Consider the following 25,587-nt stretch of genomic DNA (forward strand, 5'->3'; position numbering starts at 1 on the left):
TCTGGAAAAGAACATGAAGATCATCTAAATGAGTACATTTCAAAAAAGTATATATTTCCACAATTGTATGTTTTTTTTCATAATTCAACAGACATAATGAACGAAATCATTCTAGACCGAGTTTTTTTTTCATAAAAACAGTTTTTGTCAGCTATGACAAGATAAATGCATGATTATCAATTTTAATCCTAGCGCCGCACAAAATTGGTTCGACTAAATCTGTATGTTTGTATGTATGTTTGAGCGTTAACTTAAAATGTTAAACAATCCAAAAGTATATAGTATGCCTGTTTTATATTTATTTTCAGCGTGAATTGACCAGTTTTATGGGGCTATTGAGTGGGCGAAAAATCTGTTGGGATTAAAATACGACAGTGCATCTCTCGTATCAACGGCACTGTATAGGCTACGCATTCATCCCAGCCAGGTGACCGCCACGCCGATTCTCGAGTTTCCTTACGAGATAGAAGATCTTTGTAACCTAGAGTGTCATAAAAACAGCCTTTACGTACATTTAACATACAAATTGATCATTTACTCACACCAAATATGATGCACATTATACAGTCGGCCAATTTGTGAAAAGAAACCAGCGAAGGCTTCGTCGTTGTTTTGCCGATAGTTGATCGCCCGGGCCCAGTTGTTGCCCCATTCAATCATGGTGCCTGGTTTGAGTCGGTACGAACGAATTTCATAGATATTCTTGTCTTTACGCAAAGCTAGCTGTGGCCAATAGCTAAAGGCCAACAAGTACTGTAAATGACGAGAACGCAAAAAGTTTCCACGCTCCTTAGTCAACTTCACGTAATCCTTCAAGGAATAGAAGAAAAAATATGAAAGTGATTCCATTTCATGATATGTAGCTATAGATATCTCTTATATTAAGACAGCTCCAACTTACAGAATCACTGCATAAGACTTTCTTGCTCTGATCAACCATCTCGAAGCCTCCAGTATAACGCCACAGATGCAAGCACTGATCCAAATCGCCGACGTCAACACTCCAGGAACCAATTAGCTCGATGGTCAGATTTTTTTTCGATGATACGATACCAACCGATTTCTTGCTGAAAGATGTTCATTATTATCATACTAATCAACAAGCAAATAATCTATGTTAATATTTAATAGTGGTTATCTGAGAATAAAATAGTGTGAATCTAAGTGGGATGTTTAGAACGTCACAACCTATCTTGAGGAATTTAACATAGAAAAGCTGGAGATGTTTTTAAAAACGAAGCACGCAATAATTCTTATAAATAAATTGAGGGTTTCATGAGATAAAAATCACAACTATATAGTAACATTAGAATATTCACACGAATGGGTTCGTGAAAAGCGGGAAGGTTTCATACAAATTTACTTTCCTTAGTACCGCCCTTACCTAATTCATATACAACCAATAGTAGCATGTACATAGTAATTCCCGGATAAAATCGGAAAAGAAACAAGAGCAACAAAAATAACCACCCAGAAAAAAAGCATAATGTCTCAAGAAAATTTGTCATGGGAATGTTTTAGGGCAAGGAATGTTTCTATGGAGGTTCGATACTCTTGCCACCTCTCTAAGAGAGCGCTGTCATACAAACGAAACACAAATATGCCAATAAAGCCAAATTTGGCATATGAGGGTTTTTTGGGTACGAAAAATGTTTCTACGATGGTTTGACGTACCTTCCTCCTTTGAAAGGAAAGGTCTCATACAAATGAAACGCATATTTCAACCAAGTCCTTAGGACTAGAGGGCGCTATATTTTTTATATTTTTTCTCGAAAGCTGGGTTTATTAGATAACATATCCAAAAATCGGAGATGTGATTTTTTTTGTATTAGAGTTATGATTTTTCAAAATTAGCCGATGGTCCGATAAATAATCTATTCTAGTCGCATAGGAATATTGAACGAAGACTGAAAACAAGTTAACTTTGAAAAGTCATAACTTAACACATTACGGACTGCTTACGAGTTTTCTCGTGTTTCGCGTTGCGTCTGTTACGGATGGATCACGGAATAATCCGTGTTTTCTACACTTGATGGTTAAATACTTGGGCTGTCAATAACCTAACAAGCCCTACCGATGGTTCGCCTTCGTCTCATCCACACCGAAGGAAACGATCTCATTCATGGAATCCGACTTCCTTTTTGTTTCGAGCTCTGTTGGCTCAACGTGGCTCTATTTCAAAAAGTACGCTACATAGGTTGCTTCCATTCGAAAGATGAGAACACTTAGTACAGGATAAAGTTATTGAACATCCAAATTAGTGGATTTACATAACATTTTGGAAGTGAAAAACTTAGAAGTTAGTGACTTTAAAAGCGTTATAACTAATTTTAACCCAAAAATGTATAATGAACATGATCTATCAACCAAATTAAAGCTCTCTAGCGGCTCCAGAATTTGTTCTTTGACATCCAACTCCTATCTTTCTTATTTTCGCTGCAATATAATTTCAAACAATTATTGGCGTATTTCCAAATAAAATCTTTAGTGCAATTCCAAATGAAATCGTCCAAAAAATGCAGATTTTAAAAACATGTATTTTTTATTCAAATGAAAGTTTGTATTCCGTTTGGTTTGGAGGAAATATGAGTTTTCCACAGCAATTGGGAATTTTTTGACTCAAGCGTAACTTTTGAAAAGGGCGTATCGATTTGGAGAAATCTTCGATAATTTATATCTAAAAAACTATGAGTCGTATCGAAATAGTGTCTTAGAAAGAGTTATAGCGTATTGATGCCTAAACATGAAAAAATATACACTGAGAAAAAAACAGTACTCTTTTATTTATTTACAAAAAAACTTCAATTTGCAATATCCAATATACATATTTTTAATTTTTTTTTATTTTTTCATATAAAATAGAAGTCATGTAGAAAATTTAAAAAATGGGTCCAAGATGGTAAAATTATTTTTGACGAACTTTGTGGAACATCGAATTTTTATGAATTTCCGAAACTTCGAATTTTTGTATATTAACAATCATTTATAACCACAAATTATGATTTCTGATGTGATTTAAAACAAAAAAAGCTCATTATAAATCTCCTTCTAAATGTAGCCATTCTCGAGATATTTTAAAAAATATTTTAAATTTATTGTCTTTTTTATAGTAAATATTCCCTTTTAATATGTTTGTCGTGTTATACCGTCATGTTCATGAAATTTTATGAATTTGCTTATAATTTCCAACAACTTTTCCAAATACATCATTATGGTAAAAATATATGTTTAGGAGTTATGTTGAAAGACATTTGAAGACATGTGGGTTAAAACAAAACGTAGCGATATTAAAACATCTTTTTTATCTTAATACAAACTTTTAACATATTCGTGTTACACAATCGAAACACTAACAGTAGAATTGAAATCCCAACAACAAATACACCTTGTTGATTCAACCGGACGTTATGGGTACAAATATAATTAACTTGTTTACGTTATACCTAGATTATACCTGAAGTCAGGTATCTCTAAGCTACCTCTGTATATAAAGTCAGGTACCTTTAAGGTACCTCTATAATGTATATAAAGTTACTCATATTCAAACATCGTTCATCAGTCGAACAATCTTCCTTATAGAGTGAATAACAGTATACCACAATGGACTACAAAATTTTTTTTTCGTGTTGTAGACAGTTTCCGAAAAACGGTAAGAAATGTTCATCTGAAAAACGTTCCTTAACCGTGTCAATGATTGAGAAACTTAAGTCAACGGGATGCAATATCCTTTCAGATACATCTATAAAAATTTGCGGATCATGCCGTTTATCTGTATACTCTTCCAAACCAAAGCAGTGTAATACTGAGGAGCAGATCAGTACAGCAGTAGGAAATACTTTAGAAGAAGTACCATCAATAGTTTCAGTCGTTTCAGCATCTTCGCAAGATTCCCAAAACAGCAATATACCAGAGTATTCCCGAGCGTACAACATTGAGCTATTCCACAAAGGAATCGCCGGTATTAACGTTTCACCAATAATGACGAAAAGACTTGGACAGGCTAGTTACCCCGAACAAAAATTCAAAGAAATTTCTAAAGGTATTAAAAGAAATCTATTTTCCTTTTCACATGAAGAAGACGAAGAGTCGAACTTCAAACAAAGGGCAAAAGAGTTTGATGAGATTATCAATCAGCTCAAAGAGAAATTTGACCACACAGAGACAACAAGATCAGAAAAAGTTAGAATTTTAACAGTTTTGCCTAAGTCTTGGTCCGTCCAAAAAATGGAAGAAGAATTTGGCGTTAATAAATATATGGCAATTCAAGCCAAAAAAACTGGCAAATGAAAAAGGTGTATTGTCGACACCACATAGCAAATATGGACCAAGTTTAAGTGAAGATGTTAAAAATCATGTTTCGGAATTTCATTACGACGATATCAGTCGATCATTACCTGGAGAAAGAGACTATGTTTCTGTAGCCAAAGATGGGAAGTGTCAACACATCCAAAAAAGGTTATTAATAACATCATTACGGGAAACTTTCAACAGATTTAAGGAACTTAATCCAAATTGCAAAATTGGGTTTAGCTCTTTTGCATCAATGCGTCCGAAGCATTGCAAATTGCTGAGTAGTTCAGGAAATCATAACGTTTGTGTTTGTACATTCCATAAAAATGTAAATCTTATGCTTCATAGTCTCAAAAAATATTCCTTTAACATTGAATGCAAATAATATATGGAAAAAATACTATGTAACATATCTAATAGATCAAAATACTGTTACCTTCGTAAATGTAAAAAATGCTCAACAATGGACGAGTTTGGAAACTGGTTTCTAGATGAGCTTCAGGAACGCAATTTAATTGAAATCACTTATGCACAATGGATTTCTACTGATCGATGCGACATAGAAACTCTTGTAAAACCGGTGGAAGAACTTGTATTGTATTTTTGCAAAAAAATAGAAAAATTACTTACTCATGATTACATTAAAACACAACAGTCCACATTTCTTAACAATATAAACGCTAATTTGCAAGAAAATGAGGTTGTCGTGATCTGCGATTTTTCCGAAAATTATTCATTTGTGCTTCAAGATGAAGTTCAAAGTCATCACTGGAACAATCATCAAGCGACAATCCATCCATTCGTTGTTTATTATAGAGATGAAAAAGGTTCTCTGGCAAATTTAGGCTTTGTAGTTATATCTGAAGTTTTAAGTCATGACAAAATAGCTGTGCAAGTATTTATTTCTAAATTGGTAACATTTTTGAAACATCAAATGCAGGTAAAAAGAATAAAATTCATGTCGGATGGTGCTGCATCCCAGTATAAAAATAGGAAAAATTTTGCGAGTTTATGTCAGTTTAAATCGAAATACGACATTGACGCTGAATGGCATTTTTTTGCAACATCACACGGCAAAGTACCTTGTGATACAATTGGTGGTACATTAAAACGGATGGCAACAAGAGATAGTTTGGCTAGGCAGCATGAACATCCGATTACGAGTGCGAAATAGTTATTTGACTGGGCTAGCAAGCGAAAAGAAGACTATCTTACAAAATTGTCATTTTCATATATGTCACAAGAAGAATATGATCAGGGTGTGGAAGAGTTGAGTAGCATGTATGATAACACCAAACAAATACTCTAACGACAATGCAGCAAGTTATCATAATGTGTATAGAAATATAAGAAAATAATGAAAAAATTAAATTATATACAACAAAATTGTTAGTTGATAAAAATAAATGTTGATAAAAATTAAATGCTAAAAATTCTAGTATTATTATTAGTATCTCTTAAACTCCGATAAGGAATTATTTGACCAAATTGTAGACAATTATATTTTTTCCTTTTATAAATGTTGTGTTCTGTTGGCGCAACATGTATAACATGTTAAAAGTTTGTATTAAGATAAAAAAAACATTTTTTAATATCGCTACGTTTTATATTAACCCACATGTGTTCAAATGATTTTCAACGTAACTCCTAAACATATATTTTTACCATGATGATGTATTTGGAAAAGTTGTTGGAAATGAAATGAAAAATAAAAAAATAATGAAAAAATGAAAAAATACAAGTCTAATATTTTAAGGGACAAAACTACAAATTTTCACGTAAATCTGAGAACCACTATATCGGTTTGGCATGGAATGGTTGTGTATATATCCATTTTATGCCCAACCGATATACAGGGCGGACTCGATTATAATTTTTTATTCATCCCATCAGAAAACACCTTTCTCACGTGAATTATTTTTTCCAGAATCTCTCAGGATGTGATAGACGATCATATTTGTAAAAAAATCCTTCTACGCATATGTTCGAATTTCAACAATGTCAGAGTCCCCTTTTTTTGTTTCGGACTCTGTTGCCTCAAACTATCTCTACATTTAAAAAAAACGCTACGTGAACGATTCTGTTGCTTTCATTCGAAAGACGAGAAAAATTAATACAGGTTATAGTAGTGAATATCTAAATTAGTGGATTTGAATAACATTTTGGAAGTAAAAAAAAATAATAAGTTAGTATGTTAATGTGTAATTATTAATTTTATCCCAAAAATTCATACTAAACTTTATTTTTACTATTAAAGCTCTCTAACCACTTCACAGTTTGTTCTTTGACTCCAAACTTCTATCTTTCTTAATCACCGCTGCAATATCAATATGAACAATTCCTGGCTAAAAATTCAAGCAAAATCTTCATAAATCTCGATTTTTACCCCCACTTTACTTTTTATAGCTTTTATAGCACTTAAATTTCACTTCAACGTTGGAAGGTTACAATTTTTCTTGAAATCAGACATATTTGAATTATATTTTTTTTTTTTCAAACTGTACATAATCGGGTCCAAAATTGTATATAATAGAATCATATGGTCGGGGTTCTGCCAAAACGAACCGAGTGCCAAAAACATTATTCTGAGAAATTTCAATTTGAAGTTTTGGTCCCACTAATTGACTGTCAAATCTATCATTTTACGCTCACGTGCTACAAACAGGATGTCAAACATAATACTACTTTTCATGCTGTTAGCACACATCGTCGTCAATTTTTGATTCAGAACCTTTAGAATATGAAAAAAAACAAAATTATATTTCTACTTGACACAATTTCGACAATTTCGTTTTTTTACAATCTGCTACACAGAATTTATCGTTTGAAGCTGTTGTCAATTGTCCGAATGACATGGTCATTTTACAGTCGATAGATTATTATGTTCTGCATCCAATGGTGTAACTCAATTTTGAATAAAATGGCGCCTTCGTTCGTTTTGGCAGAACCCCGACCATATATGATCGAGTCTATTCATAATCGAGTCCGACCTGTAGTGGTTCTCAGATTTTCGTGAAAAGTGGTATTTTTGTTGGTTTTGCTGCTTATCGCAAAATATTAGACCCGTATATTTTTTTTATTTTCCATATGGTGCCCATTTCCATTTCAGGGGGATACAAAAAATCTTTTTCCCCCTTTCATCGAAAAATGACTTTTTTCGAAAATTCATAACTTTTGAGCAACTGAATCGATTCAGATGATCGACGTATCAAATTGAAGCCATTTAGCTTGTCTTTCCTACAAAAAAAACGATATACTCCCAAGAAATTGGATTTTGGTGCCGTAATTATTGATGGTATTTGTTTTATATTGTTTACATTGCTTTGAACTAGAAGGCGCTATATCTGCAGGAACAAAAATGTAGGTTGGGGGTCTCCGTAGCCACATTGGTTGCGCGTTCGCTTAGTAAGCGATCGATCGTAAGTTCAAAACTCAGGGCCCTCATTGACCATCTTTGTGTTGTTATAGAATAACTACGTCCACACAACAATCATCAGCGATGGAGATCGATCCACGGTCGAAATAAGATCGATTCATCCATACAACTGCTCTGCTCTGCAAGATACATCGAGCTGCTGTTCTATAAATAACTCAACAATGATCAATCAACTGTCTCCGCTGTCGTGGAGACTGGCTACTGTGTAAATGTGTACCATATGCAATGGTTATAGAAGGGAATACTCTAAACGCCGAAAATGGCAACTGTGTAATGTGCTTATTATAGATATGATAAACATGTGACATGTACACGATTAAAATTCGGCTCTGTTTCAGCTAAAATGCTAATGAGCCTACAATAAATAAAAGGGATAAAAAAAAGTAGGTTTTTGGCCAATGTTTTTGTTTGGCGAGATTTTGATTCGAGCAGTCGTATGATTAGTTCTTGAGAGCAGTAACATTTTCAGTGAAATTTTTATTATTTTCTCTATTTCTATTTCAATTTTTTTATTGTTATCTCACAACATACACACTGACACTGAGAGCCTTCGAAACATCAACTTCATAACGTTAAAATAATGAAACTTCGTTTGTTTCTGTGAACGTGGGGGAGTGAAAATGGCACATGGAAATATCATTTTTATCAGTCTTTTTCGACGTGATATTTCAAATATTCACTGCACGCTACCACATTAAGCCTGGTTTAGAGTTCCCGTGAACGTGAACTTGAACAGGTGGTGGAATAGTACGATCATTTCACGGTGAACTACATTGCGAACATACAACTCAAAAAATCGTGGTGAATAGAATAATTTTGTTCACGTTCACGTTCATATTAAAAGTTCGGCAATAAACGTGAAGTAAATAAACATCGATCTTCAATAAAGTAATTCGGATAAAATATACAGTTGTTCACGAATCAACCCGAAGCAACGAAGTTTTTTAACCCGCGCAGAGATCCGATTGAATGAAATTGCATCCATATCAAAATTTTCATTCAAAACTAGAAAATTGCTAAACATATCCTATTACAGTTCACGGTGAAATAATTTTCAGAATGCCTTGGGACATTTGAACGTGAACATGAACGGGGAAATATTTTGACGTCTATATTCACCACTGTTTTCATGTTCACGTTCACCGAAGTCGGTGAACTATGGTGAGTTCACCAACATCTCGATTCCACGGTGGAAATTCAGAACCGTTGTGAAATATTGAATTAATCCACTTTTATCAATATGAATTGTGTTTAAACATGTTTTTCAACTAGAAAATGTTTCTTCCTATCGTTTCAAGATGTTTTCCTCGCGATTTATATATGGACTGATGAATTATTAACAAAAAAGTGTTTGTCCGCGTTCACGTTCACGGGAACTCTAAACCTATCTTTAGCCTCATATTCAGCGGGAACACTAAAAATGTACGTTTTTCATTGATAAATTACTTCTTGAAAATAGCATTTTTACATGGATGCGGTGGGCAATCAAAGGTAAACAAAACGACTGACGTCACTATGTCGTATGAATAAAACAAAGTATTTACTTATTCTGCCCGTTTCCAAGTAAAGTAAACTTTCCTAGTATTTACTTGAATCCGTATGAATAAAAGTTTACTTTACTAATTTGATTTTCGAATTCGAACATAGTTTTTACTTTGTCAAACATCTATCAACTGATTGTTTAGGTTTCGTTTCAAAACGTTTTTTTTTGGACAAAGCGTGAATTCGCGATGAAAAAGTAATAGAGTCGACGTTTGGTGGCGACTTTCAATTAGGGACCATAGTTTGGGTCCCTATCTCGATAGTGTAATACCTATCATATTAGAAGACACGAAGCCAAATTTGAATGAAAATGTTCACATCATGTTATGTAACCACTTAAAACACCTTTTTCCGACTTTTATTTACATTTACATTTACATTCTATACATTTCCAACATCATTACTGAAACTTTTCATTATAATATAAAGTTGTCTTCAAAAACAATATCGTACAAGAGTTTTTCACCACCTGCAAACAAAAGTGTTTTTCATTTGAACAGAATGCCAAATTGGTACGGAAAGGTTATTTTTCATTCATAATTTAAATTTTAAAAACGTGTTCATTCCGCCTGAAAATCAATCAATTTTTTTTACGCTCCCCTGAACTAGTAAACGAAGCTCAATGCCATCAATGCGGATCGTTAACTTGTTTAACTTCAAGCGCAAGATAGCAGCATTAAACATAAATCGGATATGACATCAAAACGAATGATAGAGTTTTCAGATCCAAAGTATGCTCATGAGCATACTTGATAATAACGAAGTAAATACTTGATGAATGCTGTTTTATTCATACGAAATCAGCTAAACATCCATTTTCGAAAAGTAAATACTTTGTTGTTTCTTTTATTCATGTTGGACTGAGGTTCCAGTGGAATGAAAGGCCAAGTTTAAATAATTAAACGGATGAATTAAAGTGCGTTCTAATTTTTGACTGAACATGATTGTTCAAGCACACAGCAGAAGGCTGATGGTGTGCTCTCGCTTTGCTACGATGCCACCGTGCGCATACACAAGATGTTTAAATGCACAAGGTGGGTCGTTCGTTGTTCTACCAACACTCCTCCTCAACGAATATAGCCATCCTTTGACTACAAACCTAGAATTCGTGCGAACTTCTGTTGTTTAACTGAACCCACCGGCTTAGTGAGTATATCAGCCACCATATCTTCACTGGGACTGTATTGCAATTCCATGCAACCATCATCACACAGCTGCTTCACGAAATGTCCTCGCACCTCGATGTGCTTGGACCGACGATTCTTTCTTTCCGAACTGACGAACTGAATACAGCTTTGATTGTCCTCCATCACCTTGACCGGATCACTCAGTTGTTCGCCCATATCCTTCAGCAAGTTTCGAAGCCAAATCAGTTTTTGACTTGCTTCACTCAGAGCTTGAGCTTGAGTTTGGGTAGACTGTACAATTCGTAGTTGCTCTCCGTGATTGACCTAAACCAACCAAATTGCACAAAGAACACAGAATGACGCTTGGGACTAGCAAATCATTCTCGTTGTGCAATTTTCGGTGATTCGAACTTTAAATGGTCAATAACGACGCCGGCCACGTCCTTACAGTCACCAGAGGAAGGGAAGGAATGTTAGTATGATATTCGCCGCCCGAAGGCCAGAAGGGTCGCCTCTATAGCGTGGTTCCCTAGCGTTTATCAAGGAAGGGATAGTTGTTAGTGGGAATGGTAAAGAAAAATCAGGAGTCACTGCGGTAAGTGATGTGATTATGTATACGCAACCTATCTACCACTCGATGATGAAATTCCGAAAATCATATATATATCACAACACGCGGTAGAGATTATCTTCAGGTAACCTGAGTAGAACAACTTCATAGTTCATTGGACCGGCTAAATCTATATATATAAAAATGGAGTGATGTCTGTCTGTCTGTCTGATTCTTATAGACTCGGAAACTACTGAACCGATCGACATGAAAATTGGTATGTAGGGGTTTTTGGGGCCGGGGAAGGTTTTCGTGATATTTTGAGACCCCTCCCCCCTCTCTAAGGGGGGGCTGCCATACAAATGAAACACAAATTTCTGCATTACTCGGAAATTAACCAAGCAAACGAAACCAAAGTTGGCATGTGAAAGTTTTAGGGTGCAATAAATGTTTCTATGATGGTTAGACAGTCCTTCCCCCACTCAAAGGGGGGCCTGCCATACAAATGAAACACAAATTTCTGCATTACTCGAGAATTAATCAAGCAAATGAAACCAAATTTGGCATGTGGAGGTTTTAGGATGCAATAAATGTTTCTATGGTGATAAGATACTCCTTCCCCCTCTCTTAGAGGGGGCTGCCGCACAAATGAAACACAAATTTTTGCATTACCCGAGAATTAATCAAGCAAATTAAACCAAATTAGGCATATGGAAACTTTAGGGTGCAATGAATGTTTCTATGGTGGTTAGATACCCCTCCCCCCTCTCTTAGGGGTGGCTGCCATACAAATAAAACACAAATTTCTGCATTCCTCGAGAATTAATCAAGTAAATGGGCGGGACGAAGTTTGCCGGGTCAGCTAGTATTCTAATATTTTCGCAGTTGCTTTTGGAAACCTGAGGAGGTAACCATTGGTCTTCAACTCGTACACTTTATAGAACTCCAATCGCAAAGGCGATGAGTTCTATATCGATGACTCCAACGCGATAGCGGAGAGTTAACTTTGGGAAACCTAAAAAGGTAACCGTGAACATTCCTGTAGAACTGGTACGACCGTAAATATATGTATCACAATTTATTGCACTTATTCTGTAGCTGTACAAATCGGTGGAAGCACCGTACAAACGGGTGATTAAACGGCGAATATTTTTCATTTGAAATGCTGCTGCTGCAAATCACTCTGAGGGAATTTCCTCCTGCCCACTGAAAACAACTGCCCCTTCACACAATTACTGCTTCGAAACCACTTTCAAAAAATAAAAACTGCCCACAACAGCAGTTGAGAAAGTAAATAATACCGAAATGCGTTCGATCGTGTCGTAACGAAACTCTTTTGTCGAATTCAGGTAACGTACAACTCGTTTAGCCGTCACCCAATCCGCCTCCGTTGGCGAACTCACTTTCCGGTCTAGCACATACGGAAATGTACAGCAGCGCTCTAACGAGACTCCGATTACCCGTCCCGTCTGTTAATTGAGGACTTTTATCTTCCGTGCTCGGGAAACCCTCTTCCATTGGCGTCTTCGCTCGCTTCGCATCGCGGAGTCCAAACTTTTCCGCAACACGATCGATATATCCTTGCACCGAAATACTGCACTTCCCATCTACACTATCGATTTCTAATCCCAGGAAGTAATTGAGGTCTCCAAGATTGGTGATTTCGAAATTTCGTTTCAGAACCGTGTACACCATTTCAATCTCCGCTTCATCTTCGTAACCCACCAAAATATCGTCCACATACACAATTTAATATACATGTTTCCCATGAACTAGCATTGTGTATAAACATGGATCAGCATCACTTTGACTGAATCCCATTTCCAGAAGAACACCATGCAATCGTTGATTCCAGCATCTAGCGAACTATTTGAGTCCGTAAATGCTTTTTCTCAGACGGCATACCAAATTTTCCTTCCCTTTCATCGAGTATCCAGGTGGCTGCTTCATGAAGATTTCTTCGTTCAAATCACCGTACAAGTAGGCCGTTTTGACATCAAAATGTTTCAACTTAATTCCCTTCTTGCTTGCAACGGCTAGAAGGACTCGTAGTGTGGTGTGGCTGGATACTGGTGCGAAAATCTCGTCATAATCCACTCCGTATTTTTGGGAATATCCTTGAGCCACCAGACGAGCTTTGTACTTGGTGATATCTCCAGCTGCGTTCCTCTTCAGTTTATACACCCAACGACAACCAACCGCCTTCCGCCCAGCAGGTAGGTTAACAAGCTCCCATGCTCCATTCTGTTCATGAGATTTCAGCTCATCGATCATTGCATTTTTCCAGCTTTTTTTCTGTTCACAAGTTACAGCTTCTTTGAAAAAACTTGGTTTAACTATCTCTGTATTCAGGGAACACGCTGCGAAAATTTCCTCAATCACCCTCACAGGAGCGACACATTTCGTAGACCTCTTCGAACGCCGCTACTCGTCTAAAGGAAAACCATTTTGCATCTCTACTGATCGTTATCATATCCGTTTCAGGGTTCAAGAAACGATACGCTTTACGACAGCTTTAAGATCCAGTTTGCGTCGTTTTTCTTTGGGAATATGCACGTACGCCTCTGATCCAAAGACTCTTAGGTGACCATATGAAGGCTTCTTCCCATTCCAGATTTCGAACGGTGTCTTGCATATTGTAGATGAACACCGCAGCATCTCAACAAGAGAGCGGTTCTTCCGTTCGGCCACACCGTTCTGTTGTGGAGAATATGGTGCAGTTTGTTCGTGAATTATGCCACAGCCGGCGAAAAACTTTCTCAACGAGCCACCTATGTACTCGCCACCACCGTCAGAACGAATTTTCTTCGGATAATACCCAAACTAATTCTTCACTAGACTGCGAAAAAACGGAATTTTCTCTTCCGCGTCCCATTTTCGTTGCAACAAATACAACACCGTATAACGACTATAATCGTCTACTAATACCATGTAGAATCGATTACCACTAGGTGTTTCCTCTTCCATCGGACTACCCAAGCCACTATGCACCAAATCTCCCACTGCTCTAGACTTTCTGTCCGACACTTCTGGGAACGACTCCCTGAACATTTTCCCCTCACAGCATGGACCACACATCGTTTGTGTCTCACAAGTTGCTATTTTCAAACCATATCCCAGGTATTCGCGCACTATTACGTGACGATGTCCGAAACGACGATGCCACAAATGACGACACAAGTTTGAATGTTTCGGATCCACTAGAAACACATTTTCTGGAGCTTGCTTCAAGTGGTACAATCCCCCATTACGCTGACCAACTAGAACTGTTTCCTCTCCTTTCAAGATACGGCACTCCGTTTCTCCAAACAGCACCCGGAAACCAAAGTCTGTGATTCTACTCACCGACAGCAAGTTGCCAGCGAGAGATGGAACGTGTAACACATTTTCCAGTCTCACATTAATCTGGACTCCATCACCATTGAATGAAGTCAATTTTCCCGTACCACTTCCAGCTGATTTCATGGATTTTCCATCCGCCAAACAAACCGACGTGGCTTTGGTACTATCCACAGCATTCAACAACGACGCGTCACTCGTCATATGAGCCGTTGCACCAGAATCTAAGTACCAAAAACCAGCACCACTAGCTTCACCTGCCGCTAAGCACACTTCAACATTAGCGCCCGATTTTACAGCCAAACTCGATTTCTGGCAATCCGTCTTCTCTTTCTCACGTTTGTCCTGCGCCAATTTACGGCAGTCCCGCCGAAAATGTCCTTCCTTTTTGCAGTAATGGCACAACTGTTCTTTCTTCAAATTGTTCTTATATGCACTCTTCAATTTAGCGGTGTTTATCACTAGTGCCTTTTCATTGACAATTCCACTGACACTTTCAGCACGACGTCGAACTTCGTCAAGCAGTTTCCCTTTCACAAAGTCCACTGTGAGGTCTGCATCTGGTTGACTCTCCAATGCAACGATCAAACCGTCATATGATTGGGGAAGACTGGACAACATCAACGCGACGAACCAGTTGTCCTTCACTTCCTCCCCTAGCGCCACTAACCGGAGACGAAGAGTCGCCATCTCTTTCAAGTGTTCAGCCATATTACCATTTTCCGCCATTCTAATGGTAATCAATTGACGCACAACGTGAATTATGCTGGACAACGATGCGCGTTCGTGATAGTCTTTCAGCGCATCCCACATCTCCTTTGCCGTTTGCTTCTCAATCACGTGAATTAGCTGCGTGTTTTCCTATTTTTGGGGGTTCCACCTGGGACCCATTTACTATTTGGTCACTTTTCTTTCCACTATTGAAAACACTTCTCTTTTGTTTCTATAGAATAACACTTCCGTTTATTTAAGTAGGAAAAGGACTTAGCCCTTTATTAGTTAAAACTCCACGCGACCGTTCGCGCGAAGTGTGTCTCTAGCACTAACTTAATATTAAACATGAAAGTCTTAAGGTAACCTTTTTTCCAATAATTGTGTAGAGTTCTTTAATTTGTTGGGAGGAGCCAAGGCATAGAGAAATAGCCAATCAATCGAATGCAGTGTTCGATGTGATTGGGGTCAAGAATAAAAAATGCTTACTGCGCGTAAGCGCGCATATCGCCTAGTGCATATCGATTTCATGGGAAATCGTAAAGTGTTACGACTTTGTAAACTGTCGCATATTTTATCGGAACAGAACTAGGTCTGTTTTGGTTTTAAGTTTATCGCCATCAACTGCGCGCGATATGATGTAAGAATGTATTCATACCGCTAGCGCATGTGGCTAGTTTTTATGGGTGATGGATATTTGTGGGAGAAAAGTAATTAACGAAGTTATGCAGTTATGCTTGTGGGAATGGTAAACATTGAAGTGCAGTTATGCTTGTGGGAATGGTAAACATTGAAGTGCTTGCGCATGAGTCATTTGTTAGAAAACAATTAACTGCTTATGGGAATGAGTTGACAATGGAATTTGGTATGGGATTTAGAATGGGTTTTGAAATGGGTTAGGAATCGGATTTGAAATCATGCTACAGTGTCCTCCAATGCCAAACCGATAACCGCTTGCGCTTTCTCATCATTTGAGATCCACGGCTTCTGGCTTCGGATCAGTTACCACTTTCAGCAGCTTTTCCTTCGTTAAAAGCAAACGCATCTTGAATTTCCACACTGCGTAATTTCCGTCATTTAATTTTTCGACTGTTGCTTTTGTATCTGCCATCTTGTTTTTCACAAGTACACAAGGCTCACTTGCAAAGTCTTAATGCGCTATGCACACGGCTAATACCGGTGAAAATGTCCACAATCACGTTTAAAAATAACACCAAAACTTATGCGCTTTCCACGACAACTGGGCCCATAACCTGTTGGACTGAGGTTCCAGTGGAATGAAAGGCCAAGTTTAATTAATTAAACGGATGAATTAAAGTTTTATTAATAACTAGATATGTTCACTGAGCGTTCTAATTTTTGAATGAACATGATTGTTCAAGCACACAGCAGAAGGCTGATGGTGTGCTCTCGCTTTGCTACGATGCCACCGTGCGCATACACAAGATGTTTAAATGCACAAGGTGGGTCGTTCGTTGTTCTACCCTTAGAAAAATCCTCGGTCGAAAACTACTAAATACATTTGGTAATGCAAAATTAGTAGAATGTACAAATTTTTTGTACATATTGTCAACAAACCCGCATCCCTACCAGAGATGCGGTATTTTACTCGATAACATTAGTAAGCTTGGATATTGTCATATCTGAAAATTGGTGAGAAAAGCGCGTATTAACCATTTTCATTGTTCACATAAGGCAATACGGAGGTATAATAAGGATATAATTCTGATACGTGCATTTTCGGCGAGAAAATGTAGCCGATATTGGGCTTCCGAATCATGGTTCTGCTTGACATATGTGTTTATTAGTACGGTCGAAAATGACTATAGATTGGTAGTATTTACCAAAAAATTCGTTATATTTACTAATTATTTCTCTCAGTGTACCAACAATTCATACCAAACGTAGTAAAAACCAAGGCGCGTAGAAGTATATCCTAAGGTGGGCCAACTTGCTAAAACCACTCTTCAGCCATCTTGGAAGTCTACTGTGTTTTGTTTGTAAACAAAACACAATACGCTTGTGTCCAAGCTCGCTCGTGATCAGTCTGTCTCTTTCACGCTTCAAGGAAATAATTCCCCTCCTGCTTTCTTCCGTACTGTTTTCGTATACCGCTCCCCTAACCAACTTAGTGACGAAACGGCCTCACCTAGTACCATAGACCCGTCTTGGTAAAAACTTAATCTCACTGCTCGACTGCTCGAATGAAGTAAAGTAAAGGTGAATTTTGTTTTGACGTAGGACTACGTCTTTCATTTCTATACCGGGGTGTAAAATCAATGTTTCGAAAACGAAAGCGTTACGCCGGAGACCGAGATTTTGAGCGTTAATAGCTCCTAAACAACTGAACGAAATGGTATGATAAACACTTCATTCGAAAGATAAAATGTCTACGCGTTATATACTTGTTACTTTTTGATCCAAAAACTTGTTTCAATAGTCTTAAAATTGCTTTGAAACAGGCTATTGAAATCACCAATCGGTATATAAGCGAGCGGCGCTCGGAAATCCACTCAGTTCTAAATGAACAGCGATTGGAGCATGTTGTCGCTGTTGCGGTGAAGCTCTTTATTTATCATGAAAGCGCGGATGAACAGAGCCTGTTTGTGCACCCTAGGCCAGAAGGGAATCTATCAGGAGGAGAGTGATGCCACAAACGGTTCCCTGGGAAGACATCGCTACACACACATACACGCGCGGCTATTAACAGGTGGTTATCGAGTTGGCATTAACCACTGGTGGGCTTCCAGTATCGAGGAAAATGTGGAAATATCTAATCGTTACTGAAAATAATCTGCCAGTTCCTTTGGGAATTTTCAAAATATATTCATGTGAAAGAGTTTAATTGAATGTTTTCTATCCATGTAACACTGTGACCAAATATGTTTCAATCAAGTGCTATTAACAGGTGGTTATCGAGTTGGCATTAACCACTGGTGGGCTTCCAGTATCGAGGAAAATGTGGAAATATCTAATCGTTACTGAAAATAATCTGCCAGTTCCTTTGGGAATTTTCAAAATATATTCATGTGAAAGAGTTTAATTGAATGTTTTCTATCCATGTAACACTGTGACCAAATACATTTGGTTTTGTGGTTTTTCAATCAATCGCAATTAACAGGATAGCTTCAGAAGATTATTCTTCCCCATCAGTAGGATATTTCCGTATCCAATATTGTATGCGCCCGCAATCGATTATTGCTCAGTCGCCGAAAGTTCCGAGCTCAGAGAGTTCATTCCCCTCTAGTTTGCCTTCCAAATTGCCATTGTAAACCACACCTTCTCTCGATTCAATCACACACAAAAAGCATACTTAAGCGATATTCTGGTGGTGAGACACATTCATTTTTCGTGAGGACATCGACAAGACAACATCGTTGCCTAACGTGCTGGAGGAGGTGGACGGCGAAGGATCGACACATACACGCGCAGAACTCTTTCCGTTAGGATGCCATTCAGCATCGAGAAAATTCCGGAAAGATCTAATCATTGCTGGAAAATAATCTGCCAGTTCCTTTGGGAATTTTCAAAATATATTCTTGTGAAAGAGTTTAATTGAATGTTTTCTATCCATGTAACACTGTGACCAAATATGTTTCAATCAAGTGCTATTAACAGGTGGTTATCGAGTTGGTATTAACCACTGGTGGGTTTCCAGTATCGAGGAAAATGTGGAAATAACTAATCGTTACTGAAAATGATCTGCCAGTTCCTCTGGGAATTTTCAAAATATATTCATGTGAAAGAGTTTAATTGAATGTTTTCTATCCATGTAACACTGTGACCAAATATGTTTCAATCAAGTGCTATTAACAGGTGGTTATCGAGTTGGCATTAACCACTGGTGGGCTTCCAGTATCGAGGAAAATGTGGAAATAACTAATCGTTACTGAAAATAATCTGCCAGTTCCTCTGGGAATTTTCAAAATATATTCATGTGAAAGAGTTTAATTGAATGTTTTCTATCCATGTAACACTGTGACCAAATACATTTGGTTTTGTGGTTTTTCAATCAATCGCAATTAACAGGATAGCTTCAGAAGATTATTCTTCCCCATCAGTAGGATATTTCCGTATCCAATATTGGATGCATAAAACCTTGTGCCTCCAACGTAACGCTCTCGTTTTCGAAGTTCTCCAAATATTCATTCATTCAGAATGAATTCAGATTCAACTTCATACAAATGATCTCTAAATCAACGATAGTCCTACGTCACCCTTGCGGTTATACCATAGATATAACCCACTTCCTGTTTTTATTCATACGGCCTACTATTTGAGAAAAAGTTATGACAGCGCATGCTGTGTCGCTCGAAACTCTATCATCTTCATTACCTTTGATTCTAGTCTATCCGCAGAAGCCCGGAAAAAATCGCAGCAAAAAACGACTGCAACAGCAACGACCACTTAGTAAAAGTGTAGTAGGCTAGAAAAATTATTGCGGCGCGGTATTTTATTTCAAAATAAAAATTAACCGGGCAAACGTAATGCACCAGGCAAACGTATGCCGTCCGACGCTTGCTAAAGCTTGGTCGGATATTACTAAAGGATCGTATCCTATGTTTCAAACTAACTGACCAATCAGAGGAACACAGGTTTGCGTGCGAGACACCGCCGCTTCCGACGGCGGGTGGACTCGGACTAGAGATGTGCCATCCGCTCATGAGCTGTTCCGAAGAATCGACTCTTTGAAGTGAGTTGACGCGGAACAGCTCGCAAAAAAAATCAAACAGCTCTTCAGCTCACTTTGATGATGATGAAGGAGAGAAAAGAGCTGTAGAATTGAAGAGAGTGTGTGAGCTGTAAGATTCAAATGAACTGACCGTCTCTCGCTCTTCGTGTTAAGACATCAGTTTAGTTTCATTTGTCCCTCGTCTTTTCAACTGTTATATTCGCGTTGACGGCATTGAGCTTTGTTTACCAGTTTAGGGAGCGCCAAAAATAATAATTGGCTCTCAGGCAGAATGAACACGTTTCTAAAATTCAAATTATTAATGAAAATTAACTTCTGTGTATCAAATGAGTATTCTATTTCAATGAAAAACACTTTATTTGCAGGCGGTGCAAAAATCTCATAAGATTTTTTTTTTTGAAGAAAACTTTCTATTGTAATGTAAAGCCTCAGTAAAAATGTCGGAAATGTTGTACTCGCCGAGTCTGTTGTAAATAATAGTCTGGAATACGTGTTTCAAGTAATTAATAATATGGTGTGAAAAATTTCATTTGAATTTTAACATTTTCAAACTGGCTTCGTGGCTATCGAGTTTGGGACCCAAATTGAAAGTCGGCACTGACAACTGAGCTGAAGAGCTGTTCATAAAGAACAGCTCATTTAGATGAGCTGATATGATCAGAGCTGTTCATCATGATGAGCTGATTTGCACACCTCTAACTCGGACTGCGTCATCTTGGCGGCTTTGGCCACCTTGATTCCTTATCCTAGTTAAATGGGGACTTTGTCCCCATTATATTGACCACAAAATAAATTTCAAAAAACGAAAAAAAAATTATAATAGGAATGTGAGGCATCTGTCCCCATGATGATTTTCCCGCGCCACAATATTTCTAGCCTACTACATTTATCTAAGCGAATGATTCTGTTGCAGTTGTTTACTGCGACCCCCTCTTTGCTATATGTATATGGTGTATGCCGAATGATGGAAGATTTGTTGATTTAGGGGTGTTTATGCACCCCTAAATTGTGTACCTGGGTGCGGTCCGCACCCCCGCACCTCCCCGCACTACCCAGTCGACTTCACTCAGCCGGCTGACGTCTTTAGAGAACCCCCATTGAACTAACAGGAGCCAACATATTGGGTATCCCACTGACATTTTCCCTTTGTTTTCATCAAGGCGCGTAGAAGTATATCCTAAGGTGGGCCAACTTGCAAAAACCACTCTTCAGCCATCTTGGAAGTCTACTGTGTTTTGTTTGTAAACAAAACACAATACGCTAGTGCCGAAGCTCGTTCCTGATCAGTCTGTCTCTTTCATGCTTCAAGCAAAAAATTCCCCTTCTGCTTTCTTCCGTACTGTTTTCATATACCGCTCCCCTAACCAACTTAGTGACGAAACGGCCTCACCTAGTACCATAGACCCGTCTTGGTTTTCATATGAATTGGGTATCCCACTGACGGTTCTGCTTGAGATTTTGCTAACGATTCTAGCATCAATCATAGCACCCGGCTGACTTCACTTGTGACATTACGCTTTTTTCTGTGCGGTTTCTTCTGTTGCTCTTATTTTCCTTCCGATTTTTTCCCGGTCACGGAACATAGTAGATAGCTTGACGAGATTATCGTCGTTTGTAATTATGCTTAGGTGAATCGAAACAATAAGAGACATTTCGTACTATGTACAGCAAATAATGAGATCTACTTACTAGTTTTCCATGTACTTTTCAACCGAATCTGGGCGGACATTGTGGGTATGCAATTCGTAAATAATTTCCTTATCACTCAGCATCCGGCTGTGCGATTCCTTGGTTGGCTCAATCTTCCGAACAAGCAATTTGCTAAGCCATGACTCCGATGACCCATCTCGTGGGAGAGTCGATGTTGTTGAGAGTGCCCTTCAAGGGTCACCGAACCAACAAAAAAAAACAAAATTAATACGCATTTATATTGTCCTGGAAAAAGCAAATTCGAAAACAAACAAGTGGTATTACCTAACCGGTAGATAAAATGACTTTCCGATTCGAAGCGACACAGAGGTCATTGTTGTTATTGGGAATATTCAGTCTGGTGGTTAATTTATATCACAAAGAATAGCAAACTGCGAAACCGAGTAAGAGTACTACAGATGGTTGAACTAAATATGTAAGTTTAATGAAAACAAGTTCTCTAGCCGACACCAAGGCGCCTAGAAGTATATACTAAGGTGGGCCAACTTGCTAAAACCACTCTTCAGCCATCTTGGAAGTCTACTGTGTTTTGTTTATAAACAAAACACAATACGCTATTGCCGAAGCTCGCTCGTGATCAGTCTGTCTCTTTCACGCTACAAGCAAATAATTCCCCTTCTACTTTCTTCCGTGCTGTTTTCATATACCGCTCCCCTAACCAACTTAGTGACGAAACGGCCTCACCTAGTACCATAGACCCGTCTTGGCCGACACCAATCTGCATGAACTTTTGTTCACGAATGAAGAATGAAACTATCCTGATGATTTTGACGTTTCCTTACGAAATTTTTCCGTCAGAGTGCATTCTGACAGGTTCTCTTTTCAGCCGGACTGAATACCCTGAAAACGCGTTCGCTGAATGGTTGATAAGATATCTGGTTGATTTTGTATAAATGTACTGGAAAAGAGAACAAAATAGACAAACATTTTCTTTATATATCATTTTATTGTGCGAATGTTTATTTTGCACTATTTATGCTGCGCTCTATTTTTCTCCTAATGATTCCTTTTATGTTTGCATCAACATTCGCTAATAAACTATTCGTTCTGGCTGCATGTTCAATGCGTTGAATCGCACTGATCTCAGACCGGCTGGATACTAAATTGGTGACCAAACAATCGTTTCTGCTTCCCACTCGTCCTATCCGACCAATGCGATGTATATAATCCGCAGCATATAACGGACAATCGAAATTGATCACATGTGCAGCACGTGTTGTGTCCAACCCACGGCTTGCCACATCCGTCGTCGATAATACATTTACTTCCCCTGATTGAAATTTTTCGAACTGGCCCAATCTGAGTTTCAGCAACATGTCGCCGTTTAGATTTACGCAGGGTATATCAGCTTCATTCAGGTGAATTGAGACGAAATCACTGGCAGGCGTTTTATTGCTGAAAATGATCAGCGGTCGATTGCGCTTCACATCTTTCCGAACTATATCTAGCAAAACACTCGGACGATCTGATTTATTTATTCTCATGAAGCGTTGCGAAATGTGAGACATGAGTTTATGCAGATTAGGACTAACTACCTCCTCCATCGTTTCAATATTAACTATCTGACTAAGTAGTTCGCTCATGTTCGAAGGCATTGTTGCAGCGGCCAAAACTAGTTGCGTTCCAAATATATTGTCTCCTAAATCTTGAAGGTGATTTTTGTGAAATGGAAAGCGCTTCATCAGATGTAACAGCTTTGCATTGAAGCTATCATCCAAAAGTGTGTCGGCTTCATCAAGAACAACCCAACGCACTGCGTTCATCCTGTATATTCCACTAGACACAAGTTTGCTAACTGCACCAAAGCTGGCAATGAGAATATCTACATCCTCAAAATGAGGATTCAGCATTTGCTGTTTAGTTTTACCTCCCAATAATACTCGTGATGTGATACCCAATCCTTGTGTGAAGCCTTCAACCACGCGTCCAATCTGCTGGGCTAGTTCTCTTCCCGGGGTTACAATTAATACTAAAGGCGAATTGAATTCCCTTGCGACGTTGGTCAGTTTCCTGGATAAAATCTGCTCTACGATCGGTACCAAATAGGTATAGGTCTTGCCACATCCTGTCTCTGCGGCCAACAGTATATGACTACCATTTAGAACAGTCGGAATGGCCTCAGCTTGATATACGGTGGGGAACAGCACATGGCGTTGCTTCAAATTCTGCACCAGCTCATCTCTTATACCCAACTGTTGGAACGAGTTCTGACTCAAAGCATGCGCTTCAAAAGCCTGACGTATCGGATGGATAATGAAATAGTCTCCGGATGATTTGTGATGATGCCAACCAGAGGAAGCTAGCTCCAGTTTCCCAAACTTAACATGTTCATTGCCGCTATTTCCAGAAGATGCAACGTCTTCCACAAACAGATTGAACTGCGTGCGCTTACACGTTATCACCGGTGTTCGACTTATTGATGCAACCATACGCTGTGCGGTGGAATAATCAGCACGAGTAGTTAGAAAAATTCTTGCGATCTTTAACATTTTGTCTCAAATATAACTTTTGATATATCTATGAAGCAATGTGAGCTTTGTGAATTCCTTGTTTTTGTTATGGAACATACAGAAAAGGGAAATGCTGAAGTTTTTTGTGTTTTGCTTGTCACGCTGAATTGCACAAGGTGGTTTAATAAAGATAGGAAAATACTGAAAGATTTCTCATTTTACAATTAAAATCCAGCAAACATGAGATCGAATCTCTATATCTCTACACTGAGAGGAAAATTTAGTAAATATGACGAATTTTTTGGTACATGTTACCAATTATCTAGTCATTTTCTACCCTACTAATCATTGGTACATGTTACAAAAAAAGAATGGTAGGCACATATGTCAAACAAACTACAAATTGTTGGTCCAACATTGGTGCAATAACAGTGAAAATTTTGCTTCATATTTGTGAGAGGTAATGATCAGGGATAATGACAATATTTTTTAATAATTATTTTTAATTTAAATTTTTTTATTTAATTGCGTTTAATTCTACTTACTTAGAATACATTATACTAATAACTTATTCTATAAACAACATCAATAATTCTCGTTGGATTCATTCTATAAACTGCGTACAAGAGGCAAATTTCAATCGCAGCCTCAACCACCTCAATTTGATGAGCATTTCCAAAGCAAGTTCCCGTTCCTCTTCCTGCTGCATCGCTTAGATTTGCATTAGCTGATTAGCAGACTGACGGTAGAATTAGCACGTTTCATTCGTATTTTGTTCTCTCGTGTCCCTATGAAGAAAAGAAATACATATGTTAATGATTTTAAATATGCAATAAATTATGTATGTTCACCTTAAGTTTTTTACGGTCGATGATGTGTTGAAGAAAGATTCCAATCTTAGCGACCATCTCGCCGTTACCTTCAATCCCATAGCTTGGATGGTTTTTGGTATTACGAGTCTGGGATCATGCCAGCTGTAAAGACAAGGAAAAAGGTCAATAGTGTTGTAATGTATAGAATATAACTGATGTTTATCCTTGGCGGGAATATGAAAATAGTTTCCCGACCGAGGTGACTGATATAATGATGTAAAAAAACGAATACTTATCTCCGATTTGTTTATGATGAATGATTGTACTGCATATAATTTTAAGGCCAACTAAAAATGAAAAAAATGGTATTAGGTCAATTATGTTAATATGAATCAAAATTTCTTGTGATATTTTCCCCGCCGAAAATATGAAAACAAATTCTCGGGGGAGATGAATACATAATTGAATTCAATAAAAACAAAGTGCTTACCTCCGAATCGCTTCGTCTCCAAAAGACAAAAGACAAAGTGCGCACATCACAGTTTTTAGGTATGACAATAAAAACAAACTTACTAATGGTATGAAGTAAAATATACGAATTCCTGGTAGTAACTTTCATTGCGTCTGACATCTTTTTTACGCAATTTTAGTAATATTTACAAAAAATGTGTATATTTTACCAATGTTTTTGCTACTAAAGATTTGGTAGCTGCTTTTACTAAACTATTTCTCCAGTGTATATATTAAAAAATCTCGTGTCACGATGTTCGTGGCTGAACTCCTCCGAAACGGCTGGACCGATTTTAATGAAATTATGCACCAAACTTTTGTTACCGCCGCTCTATTTTCCAGCAAGACGAATTATTTACGTTGTTGAATGACAAATGGCGCCACGTACGCTTCATCGAATTTTCACCTACACATGCG

The 25,587-nt window shown here is 37.9% G+C and overlaps 2 protein-coding genes across 2 annotated transcripts; both read right to left on the bottom strand.

The window, feature by feature from the left end:
* Positions 1 to 25: 25 nt before the first annotated feature.
* Positions 26 to 21,868, bottom strand: LOC129780603 (protein NipSnap). The gene is made up of 5 exons (XM_055789041.1): positions 21,663 to 21,868; positions 21,378 to 21,566; positions 902 to 1,067; positions 543 to 810; positions 26 to 481 (listed from the first exon to the last, which is right to left on the bottom strand). The coding sequence occupies exons 1-5, from the start codon at positions 21,710 to 21,712 to the stop codon at positions 333 to 335; spliced, it is 822 nt and encodes a 273-aa protein (XP_055645016.1). The 5' UTR covers positions 21,713 to 21,868; the 3' UTR covers positions 26 to 332.
* A 456-nt stretch (positions 21,869 to 22,324) lies between these two features.
* LOC129777215 (probable ATP-dependent RNA helicase DDX28) lies at positions 22,325 to 23,987 on the bottom strand. The gene has a single exon (XM_055783361.1). The coding sequence runs from the start codon at positions 23,885 to 23,887 to the stop codon at positions 22,358 to 22,360; it is 1,530 nt and encodes a 509-aa protein (XP_055639336.1). The 5' UTR covers positions 23,888 to 23,987; the 3' UTR covers positions 22,325 to 22,357.
* Positions 23,988 to 25,587: the final 1,600 nt, after the last annotated feature.

The sequence above is a fragment of the Toxorhynchites rutilus genome, chromosome 3, assembly GCF_029784135.1.
Source record: "Toxorhynchites rutilus septentrionalis strain SRP chromosome 3, ASM2978413v1, whole genome shotgun sequence".
Taxonomy (NCBI): domain Eukaryota; kingdom Metazoa; phylum Arthropoda; class Insecta; order Diptera; family Culicidae; genus Toxorhynchites; species Toxorhynchites rutilus.

What these genes read in the sequence shown, in the direction of transcription:
- LOC129780603 (XM_055789041.1), bottom strand. Translation starts at nt 21,712, where the DNA reads ATGACCTCTGTGTCGCTTCGAATCGGAAAGTCATTTTATCTACCGGTT. An exon ending in TCATTTTATCTACCGGTTAG is followed by an intron (nt 21,567 to 21,662) that starts GTAATACCACTT and finishes TGACCCTTGAAG; the next exon opens with GGCACTCTCAACAACATCGA. An exon ending in GAAAAGTACATGGAAAACTA is followed by an intron (nt 1,068 to 21,377) that starts GTAAGTAGATCT and finishes AACATCTTTCAG; the next exon opens with CAAGAAATCGGTTGGTATCG.
- LOC129777215 (XM_055783361.1), bottom strand. Translation starts at nt 23,887, where the DNA reads ATGTTAAAGATCGCAAGAATTTTTCTAACTACTCGTGCTGATTATTCC.